Raw genomic sequence first — 17,703 nt, forward strand, 5'->3', positions numbered from 1 at the left:
TGAGGAATCAGTTTAATTTTTCAATCTCGGTTATTTTTTATTTTTATTTTTTTTTAATTTTATAAGCACGGTTATTTTGTTATTTAAAAATGATAAAAATCACATGAATTACTACACCGGTGTAAAAGTAAATTTTTTAAATTCATCGAATAACTTAAATTTTAAGTCTATGTTGGTTGGAAGAAATATCTTAAGGTTGTCTTATTACTTTGTAAGTATCGTTATAATTATAATCTTAAAAATTGCATATAAAGGAGTTTGAGAGTTCTAAAGTACAATTAGTTTCATGTTTTTAAGATTTTTATACATCTGATTTTAATTCGGGCCCTCAAAATTATTTGACATTGAGGAGTGTGAGTGTTGTAGGCTACATTTGACCGTGAATCTCAAATGATGTGAGACTTTATAGGTGTACCGAAACACATACCCTAAATAAGGCTAAGAGAGCTCATTGGTTCGATCTCCACATACAGCATCAAGGTTCGTAACATAACTTAGAGTACAAGGAGAATGACTTATAGTGAAAGTGGATCGATTAAAGGAATGTTTCGTGGATGGAGGTGGAAGTCAGAATCCGAGGTGGAGATCGATGACAATGATGCAAGAGAGTGTATGTACCTGTAAACATACTCCGACGCATAAATCAGTATAAACTTGAGGTAAGTGAGATGTTAGAATGAGACGTATTTTGAATTTGTGAGATAATATTTATATAAGTTAATAGATTATAGATGTGACGGACACCAAAAGTTTTAAGTCCATAACACATAAGTAGTTAATTGGTACTACAATAGCATCTATCAACAATAAAAAAAAAAATACGAATAGTATATGATGAATGCAGCTGAAAAAAATCTATGCTAAAGTCTACATCATCCACTTGTATGAAAAATGGTCCACACGGCCAAAGAAAGTGGGGGAAGTTTAAGGACCATATGTACTATATATACTATGACTATCAATAACAACAAAAGGACCACTGTACGACACAAAACTTTTTTTATTTCTTTATTTTAATATATTCAATATAATAATAATAATTAAGCCTTGATATTAATATCCTTGTTTCTTTCCAGTCGATGATGCTGATTTACAACTTGTTTATTATCAATATGTTGCAATTTTTTTAATTAGGTACATATTTTATTTGTCAACTAGTACTTTCTCCCTTGCGATGCACGCACGGGATATACACCCGATAAATATGAGTGAAGTACTCGTAATAAAATAAAGATCTACTCAATGGAGCCACATTCATCAATTGACTCATCTCGTAAAACTATACAATGTTCTCTTTAGGGCCTCTATGTATCTTTTATACCTAAAAAAAAAATTCAATTTTGCCACATAAATCAATTTTTTTTCTAGTTTAAATTTAGGAAAAATTCGCTTAACAGAAACCGTTTTTTTTTCAAGGAAAAAAAAATCGATTCGTAGAAACCGAAGTTTTTATTTAAGGACAAAAAAGTAAAATCCTGAAAGGGAAAAAGAACCATAGCACCTAAAGAGGACACTATACAAACCCGTAAGCAGGATTGATAATTGACATATAGGTCCAGAAATTGTTCGTGACCTATTCACTAATAGTGCAAGTTCAATTTACTCATAAAATTTCATAAACAATCTTAGTATTTAACAGTGGGCAAGCTGTTTCAAATCCATCAAAAGAAAAAAAAACTACATTCCAAACTTGTTAATCTTCGATATTGTTATGACATAAAATACAATTTCATAAAACAAATTGAGAAAAAAATTTACTCCATTAGACTAAACCAAAATAAGAACAACAAATTGGAACTATGATAATTAACTTCCTTAACCAATAACTAAATAAATAAATAAACAATAATTATCACTTTACAAATTGAATATCATGAATATCCATCTCATTGATATACACAAAGGTATTAGTTATGAACTAATAACTGAAAAGGAGAAAATAAAAGGATAAATTTAAATCTAACAAACTAATATATATATACTAAGTAAATAACATAACTTAACCTAACCGAAAAACTAAGTAAATGTAACAAACATACGGTATATAACCAAATAAAATGAGAAGAAGGAAATGTCATTGAAGAAGACATTGGTGTGAGAGGCACATAAAATATATTAATGTACAGTTATTTGTAAACGAAAGTGAGAATGTATGAAGAAGAGATTGCGTATCTCAAAGATGAGAATGAGAATAGAAAGGGAATGGAAAAAAAAAGTTGTTTTTGAAGCAAAGACAATGAAATGAAAAAAAATTAGAAAAAGAAAATAGAAAAGGAAATATGAAGAGGCGAAGACCGACGAGGTGTCTAGGTTGTTGTTGAAATTGGGAATTGTAATGGTGACTAGAAAGTTTTTAATATTTCCTAATACTATTTTGTTGGAAATAAAAATGTGAAAACCCTGACAAAAAAAAATGGAAACCAAAGGCCAGAAAGTTTAGGCGGGATAATTGTTGCATTTAGGTGCTTAATGATGTTTGCTGAGTTTTCTGTCTTAATATATAAAGGATTTTTTTTTTGAACAAGCCATTTATTTGTAAAAAATTATACACCTATGAATGATGATAGTGATACTAATTAGTACTATCTAGTAGCTGATTAGATTTCATTTGTGGTTTTGACTATTGAGTTCAATATTTCCAGGTTACAAAGAATGTTCATCCATAATTTTATCTCCAATTTGTTTTTCATCTTATAAATATATGTCAAAAATACCATGAATTTGGATTCATTACTGCCAAATAATGATACTGTTTCACATTATAATTAAGCATAATCATTAATTTGAGATCAAACGTTTCAGATATAAAATTCAATTTTATACAACAAAATATTCTTAGATGTCAATTGAAAATCGGTCGGTCCAGATCAATTACGGCACCTTGCTATAACCGTGAGAGATCTGATCCCAAAAACTGAGAGTCATTGAATTTAAAGTTCTATTTTAATGTTCAAACACATTTTCTCTTTAAATGGAGGTCAATTTGTTAAAATAAAATAAGAAAATTAAATACTAGTGATCAAATCAAAATTTATGTTCGTTTTCTCGGACCCTTGAAATTATGCTTAAAAGATAGGGATTGAGGTTGTGTGCATTCAAATGACTCTACACAACCGTATATAATTTATTTATGTGTTAACTGTATGCAATTACACTACACTAAAGCCAAATTCTTAAAGGTAGTGTGATACAAGTCATCATCGAAATTTTGGTCGGATTTTACTTACCTTCTGATCGAACTCTAAATTACCGGAGCTCCCTTCCCCAAAAATCAGAGAGTTAATACTAAAAAAAAACTTTTTAACTTTTTTCAATTGCTTAAATTTAGGAGCTATAAAGATGGAAATCCAAAAGCATTAAGTTTTTCCATACATTAAAAGAAAAAAGTAACCATAACTATAGCAATGTGACTCAACACAAAGTAAGAATCACAAACTCAGATACAGAACAAAACATGTGGCAGACACAACCAAGTGAGAACTATCATCAGCATTACACTGCAACAACAAATTCTACATAGTATATTTAAGCTCAAAGATTCACCACTAACAGTTTTTTCCACACACCAACAAACGACAAAACAAAAACTTAGGAAAACAATATTAACAACAATAATAGTAATAAATTCTTCTTTCATTGTCTCTCTCTCCACCGTCACTTCCTTCTTCCTACTTTCTCTGTACCTTCCTTTGTTTTCTCTCTAAACAAATAAAGAAACACTTTTTTTTTTTACTTTCTTTGATACCCCTTTTGCTTTGTTCTTCAAATTTTCATTCAAGATTCTTAGTTCTTAAAATGGTTTCATTTGGAGGTGTATATAGTGTGGTTTATGTGTTCTTGTTTGGTGTGTCTTTGGTTTTGGCTGGTGATATTGTTCATCATGATGATGTTGCTCCTACAAGGCCTGGTTGTGAGAATAACTTTGTTCTGGTATTTAATTCTTTATTCTTTATTTGAATTCCATAACTAGTGAAGAAAAATTGTATTTTTTGGTTGTTTTGATCTTGGTTTTGATTCTTGTTTGCTTAGAATATGTTGGAATAGTGAAGAGATTTGGAAAACATAGAAAAAATAACTTTTTTATTAGGATAGAAAAAATTGGAAAGTTGGTTAGGATTTTAGTTTACAAAAGAGACATTTATGTTAGATTTATTAGTGGACGCTAATCGGACGCCTATGAAGCACGGACACAAACATGACATCGGACACCAATTGATAATAATCTTGAGAAAATGACATAATAATCATAAGTGTTGTCGGTGTCCGTGGACACCGACATGTGTCCGTGCTAATCTGAGGAGTGTCCGTGCTTCATTGTTGGACGCTATTAGCATCAGAAAAGACTCTGAAAATTTCGAAGCTAAATTGCAGTTTTCTTGTAGTGTGTTTGGAATTTGGATCCAGTTATTTGATTTTGTCTACTCATGTAAGCATTTGAAAGACTGTTTGAGAATTGAGATAGCTTATTAAAATATAACTTGTGAACATGTCAATAAGTTGTTTTCACCTTATTTCTTTGACCTCTTGTTAATAACTTATGAAAACAATTTATAGCTTATATGAAAACGATTTCATTTTATTTTATCTTTTGTTATAAAGAAATAGCTTGCTTATATGATAAGTGCTTTGTGTTTATGCTAAATTAAGTTATTTATCCAAGCAGGGCCTAAGTTGATCTGCATCTTATGTGATGTATGGTCAATTAAAATTATATTTTCCCTGTTGTTGAAAATGATATATTTATTAAGAAAATGAAGTGTAGTAAGAGGAGAGAAAAAAATACTAATTCTCAAAGATTCCATTAAGGTTTTTTTTTTTTTGTTTTTATATATGCTTAGTTGTGTACAGTTGGAATTTATTATGGCACAAGTGGTGTGTTTCTAGATTTTGCAAATTGCAATAAACTGCCCTAAATTGGTTATGTAGTCCTAGTATGCTAAATTTGAAAATTACTTTTTATATGATGATTTTTTTTTAAAAAAATTCATAATCACTTATCTTTCTCATTTGCCTATAATTCTTATCCCTTAGCATACATTTAGTTTAACAGTTGGCAACTGCCACGGTGCGCTCCATTATATAGCTTCTAGTCCACCGTGATTTTCTATCGTGGTGTTGTGTGTTTTCGAAACACAAACTTAAACTTGTATCTTTGGCACTTGAGGTTGATGTTATCCAAAATTTGCAAAGTAAGCCTATATGAAAGCTTTATAGCTTCCATTTTACATCCAAAATTTAACCAAGAACATGGCAATGGTTGCAATTTACAAGTGTTTCATGTGCTGATTCTGAGAAACAAAATCTGCGAATGAATTAGCTTATGATTTCTTGATTTTGAAGTAATCTTTCATTCATTGTGGTCTATTGCTATTTTCTTAAACTGCATATAGTGCGTTTTCCTTAACACCTTCAAATGATTTATTCACTTCTATTAGGTCAAAGTCCCAACATGGATTGACGGTGTGGAAAACGATGAATATGTTGGTGTTGGTGCAAGATTTGGTCCTACATTGGAATCAAAAGAAAAACATGCCAATCATACTAGAGTTGTCATTGCTGATCCTCCTGATTGTTGTAGCAAGCCTAAGAATAAGGTACTATTTAAGTTCATTTTTAATCTGTTATTTGGAAGTATTTATTAATCTGTTATTAACCCTGTTTTGTTTTTCACTATTGTTAGCTCACCAGTGAGATCATTTTGGTACACCGAGGAAAATGTAGTTTCACAACCAAAGCAAATATAGCTGATGAAGCCGGTGCTTCTGCCATCCTCATTATAAACTATCGTACAGGTGTTTTATCGATTTTGTTTTGTTCTGTTCTTGCGGATCATAGCTATTTGTTATTTGATTAAGCAAAGAAACTTGTATTAATTGCCGTTTATTTTAAGAAATTATTGCATGTCATTAATGTACAGAACTTTTCAAGATGGTTTGTGAGGAAAATGAAACCGATGTTGATATTGGAATACCTGCTGTTATGCTTCCACAAGATGCTGGATTAAACATTGAAAGACACATAAAAAATAACTCCATGGGTATGCTTGACTTTCTTTGAGTGTATCTTATGTTGTAATTTGTTGCGGCTTTTCTTTGGCATAGAACAATTTAATTATTGAAATGACTACATTATGTTTCGATACCACCTGATACGTAGTCTTTGTTCTACCGCATGTACAATTCTTGCTCTTAAGTGTCAATACAGTTATACTCTCCACTGCGTCCCTTGGTTGATGTTGCAGAAGTGTTTTTGTGGCTTATGGCTGTTGGTACCATTTTATGTGCTTCTTATTGGTCTGCTTGGACAGCCAGAGAAGCGGCTATTGAACAAGAGAAGCTTTTAAAGGTTTCCTAGTTTCTTTTCATGCTAATTTTATTCAATCCCTCAAGAGTTTTTTTTTTTTTATTTAATTTTTTTGATAAGCAAATTTCATTATAACGAGTACAAGGGGTACTCAATCCCAATACAAAGGTTCAAGTTACAAGCATTGGATACAAGAGATAGGACTATTAAGCCAATCGGAATAAGTATACATTTTCTCTATTTTATTACTACGTGAGAGCCAAACCCAAGATGTGCTTTTAAGTCGATCCACCATATCCGTTATGTTAGCCACTTTACCATTAATTCCAACATGCTTCAATCCAAAAGAGATGAGAGAATTTAAGCTTGTGAGGGCCTTTCACTAAATTGTTAAACAATAGAAAATTTTGAACTTCATCGTCCCCCGACGAATTCAATTAAAGATAGCCCGCCAAACTTCTTTTGCAACGCGACAAGCAAAAAACAGATGATTAAGCGATTCAACTTCACAAAAGCAGAAGACGAAGCACTGCTGATGCTGATCCATTAACATTCCTCGTTGCCATAAATTCAGGGCTCGTTTGGCCCAGCTTTTTTTAGAGCTTATGCAAGCAACTTATGCAATTTTTATATATTATTATAAGTTTGTCAAGGTAGTTTATGATAAAATAGCTTATAAAATTACAATTTTCACTAGTGTGAACTTATAAAATAGCATAAAACCTAATTTATATTGCATAGGCGGTTTGCATAAGCTCTAAAAAACGCTGGGCCAAACGAGCCCTCAGTCTCATTGGAAGACTTTCCTGAAGAAGTCTCCAGCTGAAAACACAGACTTTAGAAGGTACCTTTGCTTGCCACAACCTGCACAGCAAAGCAGCAAGATTATTATCCAGCTGATTTTCGATAACGCGGCTGCATATCACTGCGTAACAGCTACTAATAGTGAATCCGTGCTGCTGTTCGTGTAGCCAACATAATCTGTCATCAGATTGGTCATTTAAGGTTGTTGACTCTAAACAAGACACTAGCTCCGCGAGAGAAGCCTGTTCAGAAGATTCCAATTGTCTAGTCCACGAAACTTTCCATTCCCAGACACTGTGAGACCAGTTAACCATGTCAATTATTTTGCCTTCCTTTTCTGTTGCGGTTTGAAACAAACGGCAAAATCTCAACTTTAGCGGTATATCACCAATTCAAGTATCAGAAGATAGAGTGAAGAAAGAATGAATACAATAATTAGAAGCATAAGATATTTTCTTTAGCCAAATTGATAGAAATAAAAAATGCTTAATAGACAAAGGGTGTGTTTGGAAAAGGTAGTGTCTTATTTGAGTTTACCTACTATCATAAACTCTTGTGAGACTGTTTAGAAGAGCTTATGGGAACAGCTTATGACATGTCCATAAGCTCTCTAGAATAGCTTATTAAAACAGCTTATAGTTTATATGGAAGTAGTTTGACTTTATTTCATCTTTTGTTATAGAAAAGCATATGATAAGCATTTATGCTATTAATTCTTAATCAAACAATTTATCTAAACAAAGCCAAAATCATTAGAACGATGAGTCTTTTGTGTCTTTTGCTACTTGTTGGGGGGATGGTTTAGAAACAGGAGTTTATTCTCTTTTATTGTCTGAAAGTTTTTTTTTTTTATTGTAAAGGAATATTTCTGCTCAGATTTATGAACTCCTTAATTTGGCTACTGATATATGGATACTTATGCTCGCAGGATGCTTCAGATGACTATGTTGCAGAAAGTGTTGGTTCTCGTGGTTATGTGGAAATCAGTACTACAGCAGCAGTTTTATTCGTTGTTCTTGCTTCTTGTTTCTTGGTTATGCTATATAAATTCATGTCGTTCTGGTTTGTTGAAGTTCTCGTAGTTCTATTTTGCATCGGTGGGATAGAGGTGAGTTATTCTTATTTTAGGCTTTGCATTATTAATTACTTGATTAAAGTCATTAGGAGTGCCGCATGATTTTGGTTTCATTCAGATTGCATATATCTGAAAATTCTGTAAACTGTCAAAACATCATTTTCAATGTTTCCGGAAATGCATTTTCTCTAGTTATCACAATTGAAAAGAAAAACTCACAACAAATTGTCATTCCAATTTCCAACCATCGACATACAAATTAAGAATTGAAAATGTTTTGTATAGTAAATTGACCTTATTTTTTGATATGCTTTCAGGGACTGCAAACTTGTTTGGTGGCTCTATTATCATGGTAAGTCTTTTGTCCATGAAGGAAGCTATTTATTCTTGTCCTTTGTTGTTGTAGATTACGCGGTTTGTCATATTATAATCCTTTGTATCCTTATGGAATTAAAAGCAAAATTGTTACAGTTTCAGATGGTTTCAACATCCTGCACAAACATTTGTGAAGATACCGTTCTTTGGAGCTGTTCCATATCTGACACTTGCTGTTACTCCTTTCTGCATAGTATTTGCGGTTGTTTGGGCAGTTAAACGCCATGCATCATATGCTTGGATTGGTCAAGATATTCTTGTAAGAATATTTTTATTAATGTCACTTATCTTATAGTTAAAAATTTCTTAATGTCACTTATCTTATTAATGTCACTATTTTCCATATTTCTTATGACTGTCATTCAGGGTATCGCGTTGATAATTACAGTTCTTCAGATTGTTCGCATACCAAATCTCAAGGTATGATTCTAAAGACACCCCTAGGGCACTATCTCTTATACTTGTTTTTGACAGTCTTGGATTTAAGAACAGGTGCTGTGCATGGGGCTTTGTAATAGCTTTGTTGGATACTACTCGACTTTTATGATGAAAGACACTGACATATACGTCTTTCTCTGTATCAGGTTGGGACTGTTCTTCTCAGTTGTGCTTTCCTATATGACATATTATGGGTGTTCGTCTCTAAATGGTGGTTCCATGAGAGTGTGATGATAGTGGTGAGTGTTTTGAGTAAAGCTCTCCCTCCTCAACTGTTCTCTACAATGCTCGATTTTGGCCTTAAATATGATGCTGCTGCCTTCCCCTAAACTGAATACATGATTTTGGCCTTAAAATTAGCATTACATTTTCTCTGTACAGGTAGCTCGAGGTGATAAGAGTGGAGAAGACGGTATTCCCATGCTTCTCAAGTTACCACGTTTGTTTGATCCTTGGGGTGGCTACAGCATCATCGGTTTTGGGGATATAATCTTACCAGGACTTCTAGTAGCATTTTCTCTAAGGTTTGTCGTCTATTGAGCATAGAATTTATCACCCTTCTATTACTATTGTTTTTGTGATAAAGAGGATGTCTGGTTTGGTATTCGATGTGTTTATCATATATGACCTTATTTTAAGTTGTTTCTTCAATTGAAGAGGAACTAAGCTTAAATACCACATAAGGTGTGTATAAGCTGTTTCTATAAACTATTGTGGTGAGTTTATGAAAATAAGTTAAAACCAACTCATTGACATATGATAAGCAATATTGGTAAGTTCTTCCAACCAATTACCTACAGGTTAATGTCAAAAATAAGCTCTTCCAAACGCCTATAAAATACATGTCCACATGGGATCCTCCTTGTATGGAGAAAATAGTTGTATTGTATCTGTTGACAGTTCACAAACTTAATTATTCTATCGACAACTACCTTTACAGGTATGATTGGTTGGCAAAGAAGAACCTTCGAGCCGGATACTTCGTGTGGGCAATGACTGCTTATGGTTTAGGTATGCTATGCTTGATCTCGGGATAGCTTTCATGACCAAATGTTAATGTCTATTGCTTCTGTATATCTCTATCTTCACTTATGGACTAGAAAAACTTGAAATATAGTGACTGATATTTAGAGACTGAAAAACACAAAATCTGTGCCTGATTCCGTTGTTAAGTGTTAGAGACGTCAAATTTGGTGGTAGTTATTGGCTTTTTCTAATATATTATTTCTTAAACTTTGGTCTGTAGGTCTCCTCGTCACATATGTGGCTTTAAACTTGATGGATGGACATGGCCAGCCAGCTTTGCTTTATATAGTCCCATTTACACTTGGTAAGTATAACCATCGTACAAATAAATATTTGTAACTTGTAAGTGTAAACACCTATGGTGGCATACTAGTTTCCGAATTTTACACTTCACCCTTCATCTACGTTAAAATAAAAACTCTCCCATGTACTATTGGATTGTGTTCTATTGGTTGTTGAAGATGCCTTTGCATGAATCATGCATAGTTTCAATCATTAATATAATTGAAGATTCGGGTCCCAAGCCTGATAAACACTTGTGTTGGACAGAGTACACCTAACATAAATTTTGTCGAATCACTCTGCAAGATGGACCAATAAAATGTTGTGCCAATTATAGGTTACTCATTTACAATAACATTGTTGTGTAATCATAATTGCAGGCACTTTTCTGTCATTGGGAAAGAAGAGAGGTGATCTCAAGATTTTATGGACAAGAGGAGAACCAGAAAGACCTTGTCCTCATCATAGTCAAGAAGACAATTAACCAATCAAACAGACTTGTATGTTTAGCTATATATTAGTTTATATAGGAGAGTGATAGCAACTATTAGGAGATTGTGTTAACATATGTAACAAAATTCCAGCCAAATGGTTCTACTGTGTGCTGTAAATTTTATTTTTTTTCTTCTGAGATAGGTCAGAAGATTATTTAAGAGACTCTATATTCTTGTTGACGGCTTTGTTTCAATGAGAATCTTCTCCAATACCAAGTCTTGCAAAGAGAAATGACATTGAGAAGCTCCATTCAAAAGAGAGAAGACTAATAAAAGGCTTGCTTACATTGAGAAGCTGCTAAATACTGAGTCATAACTTGTATTGTAATGTAATATTACTGTGAATTTCAATTTCAAAAAAAAAATGTAATATTATTGTGATGTTTAATATTTAAAATTACCATCATTAGAATATTAACATAATATCTTATAATTCTTATATTCTTCTTACTGTTAAATAACACTATAATAGTTGGAATTATGTTAACAAATTTTAGAGCATTCCTACAGAGGAAACAAATGAAAATAACCTAAGTGTGCATTATTACTACAAATTCACAAATATTAAGGTAAGTACAGAATTGTGTCCATAATAGCTCAATATGGTCTCTAAGTTGATAAGATATGGTATGATGCAATTTTGACCTTAAAAGCTTGATTTAATGGCCAACTAACATGCATCAAGTATATGAAAGCAGAAAAGTACGACATTCATAACACAAATTAATATGGCGATTTTAACGATATGTTATCGTTAGAAGATAAAAGAGACGGAAGTGAGTAACCGCAGTGGCTCATTCGAGGATATAGAGAAGCTGTGCAAGATAGTAGACATCACCGGAAATGGATTTGATGCAGTAACTGCGTGACACAGTTACTCACCTGGACCGGCTGATCTGGAATTGATAGATAGGATGGTTTTTACTGGATTTTGATGATATTTAATTTTAACCGCCTGATTGATGATCAACGACTCAGATCTGCTACTGCGGCAAATAATTACAGCAGGGAAACCAGGTCCGACATCACCATCTCGTACAACTTAATTAATCCACATGTGATTCATGTCCACATTTCAATAGTCTTATCTTATCCTTAACTAGTAGACTAGATATATTCATGGTAAGTAATGGGTCCTAAATCAATAATGCATGATTTATCCTTTGCATATTCTGTGGCTTTGCTTTATGCCTTTACCATTGCACTGCAATGTCATGTGTATCAGAAAAACAAAGGAAACTTCATTCATAAAGACAAATAATTAAGTATTATTCAGGAAATTAAGTGGATGGTGGTGCAGAAAACAACAAAAGTCTCCACCCAATTTCCTTTTACCTTCCTAACATATCCTGTCACTTAAACTCTCATAACATATACTATATAACAACTTCATTTATAACTAGTAAGACATAACAAAATTGAACAATCTAAAATAAATAAATAAAAAATCCCCCCCCCCTACAATCATGGTGGATAGCGTGGTTTCATCCCTTTTGGGGCACTTATCCCAATTGCTTCAACATGAAGCTAACTTGTTGTTTGGAGTGGAAGACAAAATCAAATCCCTCCAAAACGAACTCGAAATCATAAACGCCTACCTCAAAACTTCCTCTAAAGGGAACAAGAACAACAACAACAAAGAAATAGAAAAAACGGTTAGACGTTTGATCAGAGAAGAAGCCCACCAAGCTGAGGATGTCATCGACACATTTATTGCCAACGTCGTCATCTACAAGAGGAGAAACGTGGTGGGAAGAATGTTTTACAGTATTGCTCATGCAAAGTTGCGCCGCAACGTTGCAGAGAAAATTGACAAGATCAAAACCACACTGAAAGAGATACATGAACACAACATCAAATACAATCAAGAAAGCAGTAACCAATCAACATCAGCAACAGAAGAGGAAGAGAGGAAACGGTCGCTGCAAAGATTAAGAAGAAATGTGGAGGAGGAAAATGTAGTGGGATTTGTCCATGAATCTGAAGCAGTCATCAATAGACTCATAGAGGGTCATCCACTGCATCTCAACGTCATTTCAATCATTGGTATGGGTGGATTGGGAAAAACTACTCTTGCAAGAAAGGTCTACAACAGTGACAAGGTGAAGAAACACTTCAATTGTCACGCCTGGGTTTCCGTTTCAAACGAGTGTCGAACTAGGGAACTTTTGCTTGGCCTTCTTCAAAAATTGATGCCAAAACATGATTATGAATCTAGAAACGGCAACAAAATAAAAAAGAAGGGTAAGAAGAAACACAACGAAGCTGTGAGTAACTCACAAGGCTTCTCTAGCTTAAGTGATGATGAGCTTAAGAAAAGAGTGTGGGAATTCTTGAAGTTGAAAAAATATCTACTGATTCTTGATGACATGTGGAAAATACAAGATTGGGATGAGATCAAAGATGCTTTTCCCGATGAAAACAAAGGGAGCAGAATACTAATAACTAGTCGTTTGAAAGAAGTTGCTTTGCATACCGGTCGAGATCCTCCTTACTACCTTCAATTTCTCAATGAAGAACAAAGTTGGGAGCTCTTCTACAAAAAAGTGTTTAGAGGAGAAGAGTACCCTTGTGATCTTGAATCTCTTGGTAAAGAAATCGTTAAAAGTTGTGGCGGTTTGCCACTCTCAATTGTGGTGCTTGCTGGACTTCTAGCAAACAAAGAAAAGTCACACAGAGAATGGTCCAAAGTTTTGGGTCATGTTAACTGGTATCTTACTCGAGACGAGGAGACTAAAGTCAAGGATGTAGTACTTAAACTCAGTTTCGAAGACTTGCCTTCAAGATTAAAACCATGTTTTCTTTATCTAGGGATATTCCCCGAAGATTCTGAAATACATGTAAGACGATTGTTGCACCTATGGGTCGCTGAAGGATTTATACAAGAAACTGGTAGCAGAGATGCATATGATGTTGCTGAAGACTACTTGTATGAGCTCATTGATCGTAGTTTGATCCAAGTAGCACGAGTGGAAGATGTCAAAGGTGTGCAAACATGTCGCATCCATGATCTTCTTAGAGATCTCTGCATATTAGAGAGCAAAGAGGACAAGATCTTCGAAGTTTGTACGGAAACCAATATTTTAATCCGGTCAAAACCTCGTAGATTGTCTGTTCATTCTACAATTTCTCACTATGTTTCTTCAAGCACCAAAGACCATTCATGTGTCCGCTCTTTGTTTGTCTCTGATCAGAACTACTTGGTTGAAAACGACGAGTGGAAATGGCTTACCAAAGACTTCAAATTGGTTCGGGTGTTGGATTTGGGTCTTGGGAGTAGTAAGATTCCTTCCAATTTGGGTAACTTTATTCACTTGAGGTACTTAAGAATAGGCCCAGAAGGTATTTGCAGCGTTCCAGATTCTATATGCAACCTTCAAAATCTACAAACATTATGCTTTGAACGGTCAAGCCTGTTCTACTTTGATGGAAACCCAATTTCATTTCCATATGGAATAAAAAAGCTCAAGCATCTAACACATGTGTATTCTAATAGGCGTATCGTGCTACGCGGCAGCAGTTCCAAATTAGATGGTGAAGTTATGTGGCGCCTTCAAACAATCGGTTTCATTGCACTTGATAAGAAAACAACATATCTCATAGAGAAAGGAAGTTTCCCCAAATTAAGAACAATACGAGTGCAGATCTTCAAAGTTGATGTGCCTACAATGTTGTTATGCCTGCAAAAATTGATGCATTTGAATGAGCTAGAAATCAAATTTGCTGTGTTCTTAGTAAGGATCGATCGTAATCTGGAGGAAGTGCTACAAAGTTTGAAACACTTAACACATCTGAGTATTCTAAATATCACTTACCTCCCCAACCTTGTAACACATGTGACCATGTTTCCTCCCAACATTACCAAGTTAGCATTGGTATGTATTGACCGCTTGAATGATGACGGGATGAAAGTTATTGGAAGTCTCGCCAAACTCCAAATTTTTATCTTAAGTGGATCATTTGACGGCAATTTTGACTTGGCCCCATGTTTTGATCTTAATTTTGCTCAAGATGGGTTCCCACAGTTGCAGGAGTTTCAAATGGCAGATTTTCTAATTAGAAACTGGAAATTAGCCAATGGTTCGATGTCACGCCTTCAAATTCTCACTGTAGACAACTGTCCTGTGTTGGACAGCCTCCCAAGTGAACTGTGGTCTTTGACTACCTTAAGAAAAGTCTGTGTTCGAAAACCCTCCGATGCAATGGCTGCAATGTTACAAAATTTGGAAGTTAATAATGAATGTGAGCTCATTGTAGAATAATTAGACTTGTAACTAGGTTTTTTTTTATTAGCTTTGATACTGCAGAATTTACGGTTACATTTTTATGCAATGACTTACATTCATTGTTGATTCGGCTTATTTGTTTTTGTTTGAGCAATTTATTCAAATTTAAGTAAAATTGATCGGTTAAATTTTTATTCATAGTTTTAACAATCTATTATGCTATTAAAGAGGGAATTAACTCTAAAGCATTGATTACAAGCAGCTGGAACGCAGTGACAGCACTGTCACAGCGCTACAGCAAGGACTGGGTGACTGCAGGGTGTGTCGTGACGCTGTTTTGGTTCCTATGGCAGAATAGAAATGACGTTGTATGGAGTGGCGAAAGGAAGACTGCTACACAGGTTGGACTGCTAGCTTTTAATTTATGTGAATAACAAGCAGCAGCAACAGACTCATCATACTTCAGCGCCTGAAGTGCATCCATAATAAATACAAGCACCACATAGCTTTTCATCATATATATATAAACTACTAATTGTATATATAATAAAAATACAATACTAGTGTGTTTGTGTAAATTACTATTTTAATTAATGCTTGATTCTTAAATGTATTACAATTGCAAACACATTTGATTAATTTTTTAGGCTATTTAATTAGTGTATTATGTTTATTTTAGGTTTCAATTTGGTCTCTTATATTTAAAAAATTTCAAATTTGTCCCTTATATTGAAGTCAACATAACTTCGTCCTTTTAATTAAATTTTGAGTTAATTTTTTTAGAACTTTTTGTTAGATTTTGAGTTAATTTCTTCTTAAACTTTCACACAGTACCTCCCAAAGTTGTCTGCACATGCAATTATAAGCCATGTAGATGATTTAAACAAAAATTTGACTAAAATGACCAATTTAAAATTTTTTAAATGTAAGAGACCAAATTGAAACTTAAACGTGATAAGGGACCAAATATGCAATTAAGCATTTTTTTTATAACGTGTCACGACTGGAACTCTGGACCTTCAACTCTTTTAACTTTTAACTCAACTAGTTCAACAAGTTGAGTTATTCATCACACCCTTGAAAATATCTCTTTTATTAGTTTTTTTTATCATCAAATCCATTTTTAGTTAGTTAATTTAGTCTTAAAACTATTTCGTCTAACTTCTCATTAAAATTTGAGTTAATTTTGTCTAACTTTTCATTAAATTTTAAGTTAATTTCATCTATAACTTTTACGTGGCACCCTCATAAGTTGTCAGTGTATGAAAAAATGTTAGCCACACAGATGATTTAAACAGAAATTTGACTAAAATGACTTGAAACTTTTTTAACTAATAGATCAAATTGAAATCTAAAATAAATGCAAGAGACCAAATATGCAATTAAACCTAATTATTTATAGTAAAAGTTGGTTATTATTGACGTTAATAATGTGTTATATTTTCGCCACCCTCAATGACTTTTTCTGGTTCCGTCCCTGTCCATGGGAAAAGTTGCATCACGGTTGTATTAAATGTAACGTTGATGTGGGATTTTTAGAGGCTGATGGCATTGACCGGTTGGAAAAATGCAGCGCTGATGGGACAGCTTGTCTGTAACGGCATGATGTTTTTGAGACTCGGCTTGTCTGTTCGCGGCATTGACCGGTTGGAAAAATGCAACGCTGATGGCTTTAATTAACTCGCGTCTCTCTGGAAATTCTGAAGTTAGTTTAATAGTTTCTACCATTGTTAATGTTATTGTTATGAGACAAGTGAATGTGGTTTCCTACTTATATTGAACATCATTTGAATAATGATTGAGCTAAATTGATTTTGGTCAAACAAAAAACTCAAGTATTTTTATACATGAATTTTAATAATTAATAATTATTATTTTAATAACGTACATTTCTGTTGACTACTTGAAAATAAGTGTTAATTCATGATTTAGAGTACATGATTTGATGAAAGTGACTCTTAGTCGAGATATTAATTAGTGCTGCGTATGTTCAGAAGCAAGTTGAAGAGAGTATTCAAGTTCAAAAATTCTTAGTTGAGGCGGAACGTGTATACCTTTTGTTATGAAGATGTGATCTTATCCACCGAACCAATCGATCTAGCCATGAGCAGGTTGAAGAAGTCGAGTAGTCGTAATTCGGAAAAAAATGAAGGTGGGTCTGGACAGTAGCATCGAGACCTCATAGAAGAGGCATTTTTCTCGCAGGCTCCCTTTTGGATAATGCTGTAATCTGCATCTCCCGGAGTTGGGGAATCTAGGCCTAATCTATTAGAATAGGTCTAGGTTGGCAGGTCGTAGCCCGAGCCTTACAACTTTATCGACTCAAGCAATTTTTACCTTAGACTGGAGTGCATTCACTCATAGGACGACCATCATGTACTTGTACTCAAGTGACGATGACCATCTCAAACGTAAAACTTTTAAAGAACTTATAAATGCATTTTGTTTTTTATAAATAAACAAAAAAGTTGTTTCACGAAAGTATTTTCTTTTTTTGTCCAAGTAATTTAGTGTTCAAAATTTTACCTTTTAAGATAAATAAGTAGAAGTATCAAAGTTCAAAATATAATCCCCATATATTATATGCAATATCTCTGCCAAATAAGTTAAGCTCACGGAAACTTCACGAAGGTATTCCGCATTATGCAAGCTAGTCTCATGACCGCATCATCAAGAAAAA

General features: G+C 33.7%; 2 protein-coding genes across 2 annotated transcripts; both read left to right on the forward strand.

The window, feature by feature from the left end:
* Positions 1–3,373: 3,373 nt before the first annotated feature.
* LOC123883512 (signal peptide peptidase-like 4) lies at positions 3,374–11,220 on the forward strand. The gene is made up of 14 exons (XM_045932342.1): positions 3,374–3,930; positions 5,436–5,594; positions 5,681–5,792; positions 5,918–6,037; positions 6,194–6,345; positions 8,036–8,215; positions 8,500–8,534; positions 8,654–8,816; positions 8,924–8,977; positions 9,142–9,234; positions 9,377–9,519; positions 9,936–10,006; positions 10,242–10,325; positions 10,684–11,220. The coding sequence occupies exons 1-14, from the start codon at positions 3,796–3,798 to the stop codon at positions 10,785–10,787; spliced, it is 1,605 nt and encodes a 534-aa protein (XP_045788298.1). The 5' UTR covers positions 3,374–3,795; the 3' UTR covers positions 10,788–11,220.
* A 721-nt stretch (positions 11,221–11,941) lies between these two features.
* LOC123883517 (disease resistance protein RPP13-like) lies at positions 11,942–15,158 on the forward strand. The gene has a single exon (XM_045932352.1). It carries the CDS (start codon positions 12,264–12,266, stop codon positions 15,057–15,059), a length of 2,796 nt encoding a protein of 931 aa, XP_045788308.1. The 5' UTR covers positions 11,942–12,263; the 3' UTR covers positions 15,060–15,158.
* The last annotated feature ends 2,545 nt before the right edge of the window (positions 15,159–17,703 follow it).

The sequence above is a fragment of the Trifolium pratense genome, linkage group LG5, assembly GCF_020283565.1.
Source record: "Trifolium pratense cultivar HEN17-A07 linkage group LG5, ARS_RC_1.1, whole genome shotgun sequence".
Taxonomy (NCBI): domain Eukaryota; kingdom Viridiplantae; phylum Streptophyta; class Magnoliopsida; order Fabales; family Fabaceae; genus Trifolium; species Trifolium pratense.

Excerpts from the sequence above, each read along its gene's own strand:
- LOC123883517 (XM_045932352.1), top strand. The coding sequence starts at position 12,264 with ATGGTGGATAGCGTGGTTTCATCCCTTTTGGGGCACTTATCCCAATTG.
- LOC123883512 (XM_045932342.1), top strand. The coding sequence starts at position 3,796 with ATGGTTTCATTTGGAGGTGTATATAGTGTGGTTTATGTGTTCTTGTTT. Across the intron at positions 3,931-5,435 it reads GTGAGAATAACTTTGTTCTG|GTCAAAGTCCCAACATGGAT; the intron begins GTATTTAATTCT and ends CACTTCTATTAG. Across the intron at positions 9,235-9,376 it reads ATGAGAGTGTGATGATAGTG|GTAGCTCGAGGTGATAAGAG; the intron begins GTGAGTGTTTTG and ends TTCTCTGTACAG.